Source organism: Neomonachus schauinslandi, chromosome 5 (assembly GCF_002201575.2).
Source record: "Neomonachus schauinslandi chromosome 5, ASM220157v2, whole genome shotgun sequence".
NCBI lineage: Eukaryota > Metazoa > Chordata > Mammalia > Carnivora > Phocidae > Neomonachus > Neomonachus schauinslandi.
In genome coordinates, this window is record NC_058407.1 from 34,086,593 (window position 1) to 34,103,438 (window position 16,846).

At 34.4% G+C, this 16,846-nt stretch overlaps 1 protein-coding gene across 1 annotated transcript in view; it reads right to left on the reverse strand.

Annotated features, from left to right (window-relative positions):
* Positions 1 to 16,846, reverse strand: part of LRRIQ1 (leucine rich repeats and IQ motif containing 1) — a 199,301-nt gene that overhangs the window by 130,990 nt on the left and 51,465 nt on the right. Inside the window, exons 10-12 of the mRNA XM_021687506.2 lie at positions 14,625 to 14,818; positions 13,964 to 14,091; positions 1,046 to 1,119 (exon numbers count right to left, since the gene is read on the reverse strand). Of these exons, the coding sequence (XP_021543181.2) occupies positions 1,046 to 1,119; positions 13,964 to 14,091; positions 14,625 to 14,818 (396 nt within the window). The remainder of the gene's footprint in view (positions 1 to 1,045; positions 1,120 to 13,963; positions 14,092 to 14,624; positions 14,819 to 16,846) is intronic.

Genomic DNA, 16,846 nt, shown 5'->3' on the forward strand with positions numbered 1-16,846 from the left:
CTAAGAAAGCCAGAGGAAAGAGAACATACTGTTTGATCAAATTAATATAAAAATACAAGAGTCAAGTTAATCTATGGTGACAAATTTAGAACTATGGTTGTCTCCATGAGGGGACTGACTGAGAACTGGGATGGGTAAATTTAGGGAGGGACTGGCCATGTAAATCAGTTAATCATTCTTTAATTTAATAAACTTTTAATGGGTGTTTATACATGTTAGAAGTCAACAAGTTAGACAAATTACTCATCTTCATTAGGCTATTTATTTCATAGGTAAAAGATACATGAATTTCAAATAAAAATATAATTGTGGTATGTGCCCAGGTCTACCAGAAAGATATGGAAATAATATGATTTTATTTTTTTTAAGATTTTATTTATTTATTTGACAGAGAGAGAGAGCACAAGCAGAGGGAGCAGCAGAGGGAGAGGGAGAAACAGGCAGGACCCTGGGATCATGACCTGAGCCAAAAGCGGACGCTTAACCGACTGAGCCACCCAGGAGCCCCAATAATATGATTTTAAAAGTGGAAGGAAATTTAATTGGATGATTTCACCATGCCTTTGAAGGAATTCAGAAATTGCCACCCCAATATACAGCATATTGACTATTTTGAGTTAAAGGCATTTAAAAAACAGATACAAGAAGGACATTGTGACCTTCCTTTTTTTTCTTACAAGCAAGAGATGAAATGCCTATATGAAAGATATCCTCCCTGTATTAGAAGGAAAGAGATATTCTCATCAAAAGGATAGGAAGTAGAGGGCAAGAGAAATACATACAAACAAACTTGAAAAAAAAAAAAATGACAAGTTGTATTCTTTACTTCTAAATCTGCCTTGTATCAGTTTAATTCTTAGGCCTAGCCTAAGATCTTAAGAGGATACAGGAAAAATCTTTCCTCCTCTACACCTTATTGTATAGATATGTTCTTTATAAATACCACTAACACATCTATCCAAAACAACTCCCTTACCACATTTGGAAAAGAAACTCAGAAGCTCATTACATACTTTTTAAAAATTATGTATTGTTCTAAACTTACCAGAAAGACAATTGTTGCTGACATCTAGTTTTTCCAAAGAAACAAAATGAAAAAGTGGTATGATTTTTGTCAAGCTGAAAACAAAGAAATTCATAAAAATTTTAATTAGGGATATCCTTATTATTGATGTAACTATATAGTAACATTTATATAACACAATTATGTAATACGTCATTATATATAATTTTATATACAATTGTATTTGTATAATAAAATACAATTATAACATTAACAGTACTAATTAAAAATGTATAAATTATAAAATTCCAACTATTTATTCTATAATGGAAGATTTATATTCATTTCTAAAGAGAAATTACGATGGACTATCAATTTCAATGACAAATATCATGCAGTTTAATGTGTAGTGGCTATTTAAATAAAAATAAGTACATTTTTTGGTTGTTACTGTTTTTGTTTTGTTTTTGTATAAGGCCAAATTTACAGAGAATTTTTTTTTTTAAGATTTTACTTATTTTTTGACAGAGAGAGACATAGCGAGAGCAGGAACACAAGCAGGGGGAGTGGGAGAGGGAGAAGCAGGCTTCCCACAGAGCAGGGAGCCCAATGTGGGACTTGATCCCAGGACCCTGGGATCATGACCTGAGCTGAAGGCAGACGCTTAATGACTGAGCCACCCAGGCGCCCAACAAAGAATTTATATTATCTATATAATTTTCCTGGCTCAAACACATAACTTAAGCCACTAAGAGGTAAAAATATAAAGAAAAATATTTTTCACTTTTTGACAGCATAACAGCTTAGTTACTAATTTTGTTTTAATTCAAAAAAACTTTTTTGGGTTTCAGAGCAAGATGGCAGAGGAGTAGGAGAACTAAATTTCCTCTGGTCCCAGGAATTCAGCTAGACAGGGATCAAACCATTCTGAACACCTACGAACTCAACAGGAGATCGAAGAAAAGAATAGCAGCAACTCTCTGAACAGAAAGGCAACCAGTTTCTGGAAGGTAGGACGTGCGGAGAACTGAATCCAAGGCAATATTCGGGAATATAGATGGTGGGGGAGGGGGCCTCCGTCAGCTGCTACTGGCAAGTGATAGAGCAGCAGAGCACAAAATCAGAACTTTTAGAAGTTGGCTCCACTGAGGGACGTCGCTCCGGTGCCTAAGCACGGGTGGAACCCTCTCTGGGACAGTGTTGTCTCAGGACCCTGGGGGTCACAGAAAGACCGGGGGTGCCTGAGTGCGGCAGAGCTCCCAGGGATCAGAGCGGGGAAGCTAGCTGCAGAGATGGAGTCAAGGCGCGGGCTCTCAGCTCAGGGTTGCCATAAACTGTGATCCACGGCACAGTCGAGCCCCTGCTCCTCCAGCAGGGACCCAATAAGTGGCAGATCCGGGGAGACTCCCCTTCTTCCCCTGGGAGGAGCAGCGCGGGAGTGCACCACAGGGATCTGCTGGGTTTGGAGACTCCACACCGAGTCAGGTGCCAGAGATAGAAATGCTCGGTCACAGACCGGGTGAGCACGGAGTGTGGCCAGAGACCAGGGAGATGGGAGGGACTGACTGCTTTTCTCTGGGGGTGCACTGAGGAGTGGGGCCCCGAGCTCTCGGCTCCTCAGGGTGGTGATTGGGAGGCCGCCATTTTCACTCTCCTCCTCCAAAGCTGTAGGGAAAGCTCGCAGGGAACAAAAGCTCCGGAGAGCAAACCCGAGCAGATTACTTAGCCCGACAGGGCAAGGGCGGGGCAATTCCGCCTCCAGCAAAGACATTGGAAAACCACAGCAACAGGCCCCTCCCCCAGAAGATCCGCAAGAAGAGCCAGCCAAGACCAAGTTTACCCATCAATGAGAACAGCAGAACGCCAGCACTAGAGGAATACTGCACATAGAATTCATGGCTTTTTTCCCCCTGATTCTTTAGTGTTTCAAAGTTAATTTTTTTAATTTTCTTTTTTTCTTTTACTATTATTTTTGAATATTTCTTTTTCCGTTTCTCAACCAACATCTTATCAATCCCTTTTTAAAAAAACATTTTTATTTATCATTTTTAGAGTCATATTCCATCCCTTCATAGTAGTTAAACTTATTTTTAGTATATATATAAGTTGTTCTCTCTTTAAAATTTTGGGATACAGTTGTTTTTAACAGACCAAAATATACCCTAAATCTCTAGTGTATGGCTTTCTTCTAGTCTCCTGCCTGATCACATTCTCTCCCTTTTTTTTTTTTTAATTTCTCTTCTTTCTTTTTTCAACCACCTTTTATCTTATCAATTCCTTTTATAAAATCTTTTCTAATTTTCATCTTTACAGTCATATTCCAACCCTTCATCATATTTACCCTTATTTTTGTACATATATAAGTTTTTCTTTCTTTAAAATTTTGGGAGGCAGTTTCTTCTAACAGACCAAAATACACCCAAAATCTAGTGTGTGGCACTGATCTATTCACCAGCCTGATCATATTTGACCATATTCTTTTTTTTTAAATCTTTTTCTTTTTCTTTTTTTCCCCTTTTTTCTTTCTTTCCCTTTCTTTTCCCCCAGTTTCAGGTCTCTTCTGATTTGTTTAGTGTACACTTTTCTGGGGTCACTGTTACCCTGTTAGCATTTTGTTCTCTCATTCATCTATTCTCCTCTGGACAAAATGACAAGTTGGAAAAACTCACATCAAAAAAAAAAAAGAACAAGAGGCAGAACCAACTGCCAGTGACCTAATCAATACAGACATTAGTAAGATGTCAGAACTAGAGTTCAGAATGATGATTTTAAAGATACTAGCTGGGCTTGAAAAAAGCATGGAAGATATAGAGAAACCCTTTCTGGAGAAATAAAATAAGTAAAATCTAACCAAGTCGAAATCAAAAAGGCCATTAATGAGATGCAATCAAAAATGGAGGCTCTAACTGCTAGGATAAATGAGGCAGAAGAGAGAATTAGTGATATAGAAGAAGAAATGATGAAAATAAAGAAGCTGAAAAGAAGATAAACAACTGAGAATTCGAGAGATAAGCGATACCATAAGATGAAACAATATTAGAATAATTGGGATCCCAGAAGAAAAAGAAAGAGAGAGAGGGGCAGAAGGTATATTGGAGCAAATTATAGCAGAGAACTTCCCTAATTTGGGGAAGGAAACAGGCATCAAAATCCAGGAGGCACAGAGAACCCCCCTCAAAATCAATAAAAATAGGTCAACACCCCGACATCTAATAGTAAAACTTATGAGTCTCATAGACAAAGAGAAAATCCTGAAAGCAGCTCGGGACAAGAGGTCTGTAACCTACAATGGTAGAAACATTAGAGTGGCAACAGACCTATCCACAGAGACCTGGCAGGCCAGAAAGGACTGGCAGGATATATTCAGAGCACTAAATGAGAAAAATATGCAGCCAAGAATACTATATCCAGCTAGGCTGTCATTGAAAATTGAAGGAGAGATAAAAAGCTTCCAGGACAAACAAAAACTAAAGGAATTTGCAAACAAGAAATATTGAAAAGGGTCCTCTAAGCAAAGAGAGAGACTAAAAGTAACATCGACCAGAAAGAAACAGAGACAATATACAGTAACAGTCACCTTATAGGCAATACAATGGCACTAAATTCATATCTTTCAATAGTTACCCTGAATGTAACTGGGCTAAATGCCACAATCAAAAGACACAGGCTATCAGATTGGATAAAACAACAAGGCCCATCCATATGCTGTCTGCAAGAGAATCATTTTACACCCAAAGACACCTCCAGATTGAAAGTGAGGGGGTGGAAAACAATTTACCATACTAATGGACACCAAAAGAAAGCTGGGGTGGCAATCCTTATATCAGTCATATTAGATTTTAAACCAAAGACTGTAATAAGAGATGAGGAAGGACACTATATCATACTTAAAGGGTCTATCCAACAAGAAGAGCTAACAATTGTAAATATCTATGCCCCTAACATGGGAGCAGTCAATTATATAAGCCAATTAATAACAAAAGCAAAGAAACACATTGACAACAGTACAATAATAGTAGGGGACTTAACACCCCCTTCACTGAAATGGACAGATCATCTAAGCAAAAGATCAACAAGGAAATAAAGACTTTAAATGACACACTGGACCAAATGGACTTCACAGATATATTCAGAACATTCCATCCCAAGCAACAGAATACACATTCTTCCTAGTGCCCATGGACATTCTCCAGAATAGATCACACCCTAGGTCACAAATCAGGTCTCAACTGGTACCAAAAGATTGGGATCATTTCCTGCATATTTTCGGACCACAGTACTTTGAAACTAGAACTCAATCACAAGAGGAAAGTTGGAAAGAATTCAAATACATGGAGGCTAAAGAGCATCCTACTAAAGAATGAATGGGTCAACCAGGAAATTAAAGAAGAATTTAAAAAATTCATGGAAACAAATGAAAATGAAAACACAACTGTTCAAAATCTTTGGGATGCAGCAAAGGCAGTCCTAAGAGGGAAGTATATAGCAATAGAAGTTTCTCAAGAAACAAGAAAGGTCTCAAATACACAACCTAACCCTACACCTAAAGGAGCTGGAGAAAGAACAGCAAATAAAGCCTAAACCCAGCAGGAAAAGACAAATAATAAAGATCAGAGCAGAAATAAATGAAATAGAAACCAAAAGAACAGTAGAACAGATCAATGAAACTAGGAGCTGGTTCTTTGAAAGAATTAACAAGATTGATAAACACCTGGCCAGACTTATCAAAAAGAAAAGAGAAAGGACCCAAATAAAAAAAATCATGAATGAAAGAGGAGAGATCACAACCAACACCAAAGAAATACAAACAATTATAAGAACATATTATGAGCAACTATATGCCAGCAAATTAGATACTCTGGAAGAATGGATGCATTCCTAGAGATGTATCAACTACCAAAACTGAACCAGGAAGAAATAGAAAACCTGAACAGACCTATAACCACTAAGGAAATTGAAGCAGTCATCAAAAATCTCCCAACAAACAAAAGCCCAGGGCCAGATGGCTTCCCAGGGGAATTCTACCAAACATTTCAAGAAGAATTAATACCTATTCTTCTGAAACTGTTCCAAAAAATAGAAATGGAAGGAAAACTTCCAAACTCATTTTATGAGGCCAGCATTACTTTGATCCTAAAACCAAAGACCCCACCAAAAAGGAGAATTACAGACCAATATCCCTGATGAACATGGATGCAAAAATTCTCACCAAAATACTAGCCAATACGATCCAACAGTACATTAAAAGGATTATTCACCACGACCAAGTGGGATTTATTCCTGGGCTGCGAGGTTCGTTCAACATCCTCAATTCAATCAATGTGATACAATACATTAATAAAAGAAAGAACAAGAACCATACGATCCTCTCAATAGATGCAGAAAAAGCATTTGACAAAGTACAGCATCCTTTCTTGATCAAAACTCTTCAGAGTTCAGGGATAGAGGGTACATACCTCAATATCATAAAAGCCATCTATGAAAAACCCACAGCGAATATCATTCTCAATAGGAAAAAACTGAGAGCTTTCCCCCTAAGGTCAGGAACACGGCAGGGATGTCCACTATCACCACTGCTATTCAACATAGTACTAGAAGTCCTAGCCACAGCAATCAGACAACAAAAAGAAATAAAAGGCATCCAAATTGGCAAAGAAGAAGTCAAACTCTCACTCTTTGCAAATGATATGATACTTTATGTGGAAAACCCAAAGGACTCCACCCCAAAACTGCTAGAACTCATACAGGAATTCAGTAAAGTGGCAGGATACAAAATCAATCCACAGACAGCAGTGGCATTTCTATACACCAACAACAAGATAGAAGAAAGAGAAATTAAGGAGTCGATCCCATTTACAATTGCACCCAAAACCATAAGATACCTAGGAATAAATCTAACCAAAGAGGCAAAGAATCTGTACTCAGAGAACTATAAAATACTCATGAAAGAAATTGAGGAAGACCCAAAGAAATGGAAAAACGTTCCATGCTCATGGATTGGAAGAACAAATATTGTGAAGACATCAATGCTACCTAGAGCAATCTACACATTTAATGCAATCCCTATCAAAATACCATCAACTTTTTTCAAAGAAATGGAAAAAATAATCCTAAAATTTGTATGGAACCAGAAAATCCCCCAAATAGCCAGAGGAATGTAGAAAAAGAAAAGCAAAGCTGGTGGCATCACAGTTCCAGACTTCAAGCTCTATTACAAAGCTGTCATCATCAAGACAGTATGGTACTGGCACAAAAACAGACACATAGATCAGTGGAACAAAATAGAGAGCCCAGAAATGGACCCTCAACTCTATGGTCAACTCATCTTCAACAAAGCAGGAAAGAATGTCCAATGGAAAAAAGACAGTCTCTTCAACAAATGGTGTTGGGAAAATTGGATAGCCACATGCAGAAGAATGAAAGTGGACCATTTCCTTACACCACACACAAAAATAGACTAAAAACGGTTGAAAGACCTAAATGTGAGACAGGAGTCCATCAAAATTCTAGAGGAGAACACAGGCAGCAACCTCTTCAACCTCAGCCGCAGCAACTTCTTCCTAGAAACATTGCCAAAGGCAAGGGAAGCAAGGGCAAAAATGAACTATTGGGACTTCATCAAGGTAAAAGGCTTTTGCACAGCAAAAGAAACAGTCAAGAAAACCAAAAGACAACCGACAGAATGGGAGAAGATATTTGAAAATGACATATCAGATAAAGGGCTAGTATCCAAAATCTACAAAGAACGTATCAAACTCAACACCCAAAGAACAAATAATCCAATCAAGAAATGAGCAGAAGACATGAACAGACATTTTTCCAAAGAAGACATCCAAATGGCCAACAAACATGTGATAAAGTGCTCAGTATCGCTTGGCATCAGGGAAATCCAAATCAAAACCTCAATGAGATACCACCTCACACCAGTCAGAATGGCTAAAATTAACAAGTCAGGAAACGACAGATGTTGGCCAGGATGTGGAGAGAGGGGAACCCTCCTACACTGTTGGTGGGAATGCAAGCTGGTGCAGCCACTCTGGAAAACAGTATGGAGGTTCCTCAAAAAGTTGAAAATAGAGCTACCCTATGACCCAGCAATTGCACTACTGGGTATATACTCCAAAGATATAAATGTAGTAATCCAAAGGGCAGGTGCACCCCAATGTTTACAGCAGCAATGTCCACAATAGCCAAACTATGGAAAGAGCCAAGATGTCCATCAATAGATGAATGGATAAACAAGATATGATACACACACACACACACACACACACACACAATGGAATATTATGCAGCCATTAAAAAAAAACACGAAATCTTGCCATTTGCAACGACGTGGATGGAACTAGAAGGTATTATGCTAAGGGAAATAAGTCAATCAGAGAAAGACATGTATCACATGATCTCACTGATATGAGGAATTCTTAATCTCAGGAAACAAACTGAGGGTTGCTGGAGTGGTGGGGGATGGGAGGAATGGGGTAGCTGGGTGAAAGACATTGGGGAGGGTATGTGCTATAGTGAACACTGTGAATTATGTAAGACTGTTGAATCACAGACTTGTACCTCTGAAACAAATAATACATTATATGTTAAAAAAAAAAAGGAAGAAGAAGAAGATAGTAGGAAGGGAAAAATGAAGGCGGGAGGGAATCAGAGAGGGAGAGGAACCATGAGAGACTATGGACTCTGAGAAACAAACTGAGGGTTCTAGAAGGGATGGAGTGGGGGAATGGGTTAGCCTGGTGATGGGTATTAAAGAGGGCACGTATTGAATGGAGCACTGGGTGTTATATGCAAACAATGAATCATGGAACACTACATCAAAAACTAATGATGTAATGTATGGTGATTAACATAACATAATAAAATTTTAAAAAAAAATTTTTTTGTTTACCAGATTGAAAGTATTATCAGTACTGCAACTATCCAAAGTTACACTAAGGTTATTTCTAAGTTAGAAGTATGCTTCGAAGGAACATAATAATAGAAAAGATTTTATATAGATAGAATAAACTTAAGTTTGGCAGAAATATGTTAACATTTAAAAATAATACTTATTATTAATACATGTATATTTAAATTCTAGTAATAATGACTTTTCCTCCTACTTTTAAAAGTTTCTATCATTTTCTAAGATATATTGTCATTAAGAGCCCAAATTCAAGTAAAGGAAATAAGTGATATTCACATCATTGGAAACAACAGCCATGAAGGGAAAATTAATTTAGTTTGATTTGCATGTCCAACTAAGGGAAGTCTACACTTTTTCTGTAATATAATATCACATTACCATAGCTATTTAGAAATAAAAATTAAGCCAGCTCTTCTCAATTTTTAAACAACAGAAAAATTACTTTGCTTCAAATATAAACTCATTATAAATACAAGTCTCCTAAGTCCCCCTATAAATGTTGCAACTCCATACAGTTCAAAATATGCCTCAACTACAGAATATTTCTAGTACCAAAGGAAAAAAAAAAAGTATGCATTAATACCACTTCTTTTGCACTCTTGCTTTTTATAGTGTCCTTCCAGTTGTCCTGGCAGACATTTTTACATCTTTATTTCTACCATCTCCCTGTCATGAAAAAAAAAATCTATTATTCTAAGGTCAGAAGCTTATAGAATAATACCATGACTGGGAAGCCTCAGGAAGTCTGGCACAAAACTAACCCTTGTACTAACCTTGACTCTTTTCTTGTACTATCCTGTTCTGCATTAGCAGAGAGACAGAAGATACTACCTATGAAAAACAGACCAAATAATGAGGCTGGAAAAAGTTCTCTCTGACTGTAGCTAAACCTAAATACAATATTACTATTTATATCAAACCTACACAACACCACTTCTTAAAAACGATTTCTAGGAGGAAAAAAACCCAAGGTAATAAAAGAAAAAGTGATAAAATATTGGCCATTACATTTATATATGTATATATATATATACACACACACTTCATTATTTGTATACAAACTACTAAATAGTAAAATTTACCAAAAAGTCACATGTACCTGAAAAAGAAAGAAGGGAGAGGGGAGGGAAGAAGGAAGGGAGGGAGGGAAGAAGGAAGGGAGGGAGGGAAGAAGGAAGGGAGGGAGGGAAGAAGGAAGGAAAGAAGGAAGGAAGGAAGGAAGGAGGGAGGGAAAGGCGGGAGAAAGGAAGGGAGGGCAGAAGGAAAATTTAAAACTTTGTTGATACATAATTAGTGGATTTAAGTCCTAGTTTTATGATTTTCCTACTCAGGCATGTTCTGGATCATTATTATTACAAATAAGAAATTTAAGTTCTTCAATATAATTCTAATACATTTATCAACAAGAAAATTCTTACTTGTTTTGTAGCTTTAATTAATTTCTAATACTAAATCTTTGTCCTTCTACTAAAAGGGTTTTGAAAGATAAACAGATCATGAGTTTTCCCCTTTTTTTCAGACTATTTCATGTTTTTAACCAGTAAGTTATATATGGCAATGTATAGGAAACATATAGGTTGAAGACAACCAATAAAATAACCAATGAAGTCATAGAATTAAAAATAAAATTCTCTTTTCAAAAATCAATGCAAGTAAAGAAATATTTAGTTTGACAAAATATTTTTATATTAAATTTTCTTTTCAGATAGCCATGCTTTTAGAATCATGTTCTTTTTCTTTTTTAAAAAAAATTTGATCAAGAAAACTGGCTATTCATTCACCGTTATGACTATTCATTAGGATGGTAGAAACCTAATAGTAGAATTCTTTTTTTAAACCTCTAGAACTTTTCCTTGTACTGACAATCTGTGTATATTTCTTCCAAGAAAATTCAAACCAGAAAGACAAAGGACATTAGTGAAAACCTAATACCATTTGACCTTGTCACATTAGCCCTGGGCATAAAAAAGATATAAATTTCAAAGACGACAAAAAGCAAAAGATTTGTACAATGAGCAGCCAATGGGTAATAGTTTCCACTTTCTGCTCCTACTTAGAGTCTCACTGGAAGTAGAAAGACATGAAGCCGAGAGTCTTCTAGTTACGACTCTGCTGAGTCAAACTTAAAACAGTCATATGTCCTAATGAAAATTTAAAACAGAAGTCAAGATGAAACATGTATTCAAACAGTATGTACTAAGTATCATTCTTTATTGTATTTCATTTGTTTGGGGAAAAAAAGCATATGGACACATAATTTCTTCCTTGTGGTGAAAATATTTATCAGAAATTAAAAGAAAAATATATACAATTTAAAAGACATACCAATCACATATCCAAATATCACATTTATAAAACTCATCTGAGGTTTGCAAAATGTATTGACATATATTTTCCTTTTGGGTAAATATCAGAATCCCATAAAATAGGTAAGGTAGGTATTACTACCCTTTTTATATGTAAAAAAAAAAAAAAAAAAAAAAAAACCCGGGCCCCGGTAGTAAAAAAAGAGTTGCTTAAGGTCAACTGACAACTTAAGTTGTAGATTCAGAATTCAAACCCAGATTGGCTGATCCTGAGTTTTACCAAACCTGATATAGTTCTGAAAAAGTCAATGCACATGTAAAAGTTTAATGTAAGATGGGTAATTCCTGCAGTTAATGGTATTAGCTTATTGTGAAAAATCCTAAGGTTGAAGATCATTTTTACACTATGATTTCAAGAAATGATTTTACTACTCTCTATGTCCATTTCCATCTAACAATCGCATTTCCCTGATGTCCATGGGCCTTTTCCCTCTGTCCTTTCAGAAACGATAGAAAGTTAAATGTGCAAAGAACTATGAGAGATCACAAAGAATATATTCAAATATAAGTGACAGTATTATTAAAAAATTCAAAACAGCATATATTATATAATAAATTGACTTTTCTTATATAGTTAAATTCAAAAGTTTAAGTTTTTCCATTCTTGAGTTTTTTTATAATTTTTTTTGTTTTTTTTTGTTTTTTTTTGTTTTTTTTTGTTTTTATAATTTTTTTAACAATTTATTTATTCAGTTGAGAGGGAGAGAGAGCGAGCATGAGAGAGCAGGCATGGGAATGGGCAGAGGGAGAGAGTCTCAAGCAGACTCACGCTTGAGCACGGAGCTCCAGGCAGGTCTCGATCTCAAGACCCTGAGATCATGACCTGCACTGAAACCAAGAGTCCGATGCTTAACCAATTGCACCATCCAGGCACCCCTTAAGAGTTCTTTTATGCTAAGGACATATATTACTCAGTTCTATGCTCCCCAAAATAGCAAACACTACATCAATATCCAAATGTTATAAGGTTAAGCAAACAAACTTATAAATAAGGGTTATTTGGATTAAGTACCCCAATTATTACTTTTTTTTATATATATATATTTTTAAGATTTTATTTATTTGAGAGAGAGAATGAGAGAGAGAGAGCACATGAGAGGGGGGAGGGTCAGAGGGAGAAGCAGACTCCCCACTGAGCAGGGAGCGCGATGCGGGACTCGATCCTGGGACTCCAGGATCATGACCTGAGCTGAAGGCAGTCGCTTAACCAACTGAGCAACCCAGGCGCCCTCCAATTATTATTATTAATTCTAACAAATGTCTAGTGATCTAGTTTATATAATTCATAGTCATATCAGATTGATATGGGAAATAAGTCATATGAGACTGATAGGGCAAAAGTCGATCAGCTAGTATTAATTTTAACTTTTAAAAGTAGATTTCTTTGATAGTTTAAATTGTCCAAAAAAATTAAAGGCATCATTTCTCAAAAAAAAATGGTATTGATTTGAATATTTTCTAATCTCTTCTAATATTATTTTTCTCATGAATGTGGCTTGAGATCCACTTCTATAAAATGTATGAGGTATGTCAATTACTGAGTGATTTACTGCATATGACCAAAGCATAGCTGAATATTTCTATTGAAATTGTGTTTCTTACCTGGAAAATATTGTGAAAAGATCCAATGAGTTTGTGGATGGCCCAAATTATTTAAACAGTGTTATCTGATAGAGCTGGCTCTATAATAAATGCCCTTTTAAAACCAAATAAACTTTTATATATTAGATCCGATTAAAATAATTTAAGGGAATTTTTGAATACAGATTCAGTTTTTGCTTTGTCAAATAGTGGAATAGTTTAATAGGTAGAAGTTAAATCATTTGGGATGTACATGCTCAGAGGATGAGCACTATTGTGGAAAGAATGTGAGAAAATTTTATGGTTCTTTTAGGAAAAAAATATGTATGTATTAAAATCGGGTTGTACTTGTGCACTTGTTCTGCAAGAGTTGTATAACCCAAAAAAGCAATTTCTTGTTAAAGGTGGTTTCTTTCCTCTACTCTATGTGCCTTTGATGAACAAATTAATCATATTAGAGTGAATAGGTCTCAATGAAATATTAAGCAGAGGGATACATACACATACTGTGTTCCTGTTTTGGTTTTAGACATTTATTCTCTGCAAAGATCCAGATGTTTGGTGGTTTCAAATGGATCTTCTGTGTCAGGTACCCATCTCGATTTAATGTTAAGGTATTTTTTTAAGTGTTACTTTATAACCTTAGGGAAATCGAATTTAAATCAATCTTAACAGTTACAAAAAGACATGCAAGTTGAGAGCAGATTAAAAATCATTCTTCCAGGACTTAATAAATACCACTTGAGAGAATGAGACATCCTGAATTAAATTAACTACCTCCTGCATTTTCCAAGGACTATATTCTTTACAAATATAAACAAACCTGCTCTGGGAGATTTCTACAAGTATGTCTTTGAGAAGAAACAAAAGGAGTAGGATAAGTGACAATTAAAATTCTACTTAAATTCAAGGGTATGCCAATACACTACTTTTTCAAATTCTATAAAGTTATATTTCTAATTTATGTACTAATTTATTGTGATGCACTTTCACTGAATTGCTGGTAAAAACTAACAACCTTTCTACTTGTTATGAAGATCAAGTATTTACTTTAAGCAATCATTCAATGCATTTAGTACTTATGCAATTTGTTTTTACCTGTTTTGAGAGATAGTCAGGTTTTGTAATAAAGGCAACCAATATGAAGAAAATGCTTCCACAGTTGAAATGCTGTTATCGTCCAGGTGCAATTCTCTTAGTAGAACATGATTCTCCAAGGACGGAAGCTATATTTAAATTTGGGTCATTAGCTTATATTAAGTAAAATATTTTTGTTATTCAACAAAATTTAAAAACATAAAATCTATTAAAAGTAACAAAAGGTATATTCTGTTAAACTACATATCATAAATGAAACTATAATGTTATAAGAATTTTAGTATGAATAAAATTTCTAAGAATTAACTTTACAATTAGAATTGTTTTTTTAATAAAAGTTATTTCATGGTAAATTTTAATTGGAATTTCATTACATACATTTGGCTCCACTTATATACTGAAATATAACTGAAAAGTTATGATTTATTTTAGTGTTCTGAAAAACTAATGTTAAATTAGATTTCTTTACAAAATATTCTATGTTGAACATTTTTTTAATAGAAGTATGTAACAGTTTTAAGTAAACTGGAAATCACATACAGATGATCAGCAAAAAAAAAAAAAGGAAAATTAAACAAAGTTGCTTTTAAAACATGCAATTGATTTTTTATCAAAAGAAAATGTTGTATTAATCAAGAAGCCAATAATTTAAAGAAATTACCTCACTTAGATAATTTCCCTGTAACTTCAGTACTTGGAGCAATCCACAGTTTTCAATACCTTCAACTTTAGTAAGATGATTATGTGAGCAATCCAGGTATATAATGGTAGGAGTATCACAAAGACCTTTTGTACTAATTAATTGATTGTGGTCCACAATTAGTTGCTGAAGATTTTTCAGAGATTCTAAACCACCTGGAAGAAAAATTTTCCAAGATCACTTGTATCATATATTCTTCCAGAATCTAAGGTGAGATTTCTAAATTATTGCACCTTTATATTTCCCAATATTTCTAATTACAAGTGAAGATTTAGCCCGTATTCCTGTGAAAAATGTGTAAGTGTAAAATGTATTATTTTTTAAACTTGTACCTACAAGATATATTTTTGAATGACATTGATACGTGTGTGTATATATATATATATATATATATATACACACACACAATTGGAAACTGAACAAAATACTAAAAAGTATACATTGGGCATTGAATGCTTTATTTTCAAATGACAACAGAACAAAGGAGAGATAGAAGGACCTGTTTTCTTAAAAAAATAGTTCTCAACCCAGTTTCAGGGTCTTTGAAGTTTGATTACTTCCTTAAGGTTGAATATATAACATTGAAATGCTACTTTCCTACCATCGAGATAGCTATCTTAGATTCCCCCAAGTCAAGTAGGTGCCACCATATTAACAACAATGAAATATTAGCATATTCTTCAGGTATTTCAAGATTGTCACAAGTATCCTCCTTGTTGCCCAGATAAGGTTAAAACCAATATGATACTATATAAAAAATACCAGAGGAATCTTAGACTACAGCTTAGCACTTATAAGAACAAAACTGAGAAGGTTGTTCAAGTAAGCTATCAGGAATTAGCACTGGAAAGAAATGCTGAAGAAGTCTGTAAATGTTTCATGGAAAATATTAAAAATCTAGAAAATGTTATTTAGATTGAATATTGGACTAGATACGATCTCTCTAAGCACCACCCTATTATATGAAATAGGCAGTTCTAGAAATTGGAAATATGGTTTAAGGTCTAAAGTAGGTACTGGTTAGTAGAATGTCTTTAGTGAGTATTGTACATATGGGAGTCATTGAGCCTAAACCTTGGAGAATCAAGCTTCATTGTGATTTTCTTGTCAAGCCCCAAAATATTTTATTCAATTAAATGTTGGAATAAACATGAGTTTTTCAACCAAAAAAAAAGTTATTGATAATAAACTGAAAGATAATCTTGAAAGAAACATAATTATGTATAAAAATAATATCTGGAATTTATGTAATAAATTTATCCAGGAGAAATTTAAAGCATTAACTCAAGGTTTGCTCTTTTGATTATACATTGTAATTTCCAGAAGGAAAGGGCAGTCTGCTTATATCAAAATGGAGAAATAAAAGGAAGAATCAAGTAATATTACCAAGATTTCACAAGAAAACTTAATGCTGTATCATATTTTAAAAATTTAGATAATGTAATAGAATTGAGTGTATTGTACAAATATTTCATAGAGATACACTTGAAGAAAAATTGTATTTCAAAATTGTAATGTTTCTAATAGTTTGAGTCAAAACAACTTAATTATGGATGATTATTTTGTATGTATGTAATTTATGGATGATTAGTTATGGATTATTATTTTGTATAAAAAGGAATACATTTTTATGTTAAAGAGTTAATTTTCTTATAATGATAAATTATACATTATCTAAGAAAAGCAGGAAAATGCATAGAAAGACCCATAGAAGAGAGAGACTTAAATTTAAATTTAGGCAGTAATTTTACATTTTTTAAGTTCTTATCTAGAATTAATATACTGGTATTTTCCTGTAATGTAAAATAGCAAGTATAACTTAGAAAAAATTGTCATCTGATATTATTCAAGGAGTGAATTGTTCTGTCTTATAAGATAGTTGACTAAGTTTAAGTAACAGAGTCAACTATCTTATATATATTATATATTATCAACTCCAAGGTATTAGAAATAGTATATTACATGTAATAATAAATATATATTAGCTAAAATGTATTTTGAAGTCTGCTGAAATAGAAAATACTCTGGAATTTAGTATGCCTTATGATCATCCCCAATGAACATCAATTAACCCACTGAAGCAGTTTAAAGGCATTCAAGGAGGAAGGAAATATTAATAAAAATTTGTAGTTGTGTAAAATAAAATGTCCTTTATCAAATATTTAAACATCTTAAGCAATTTA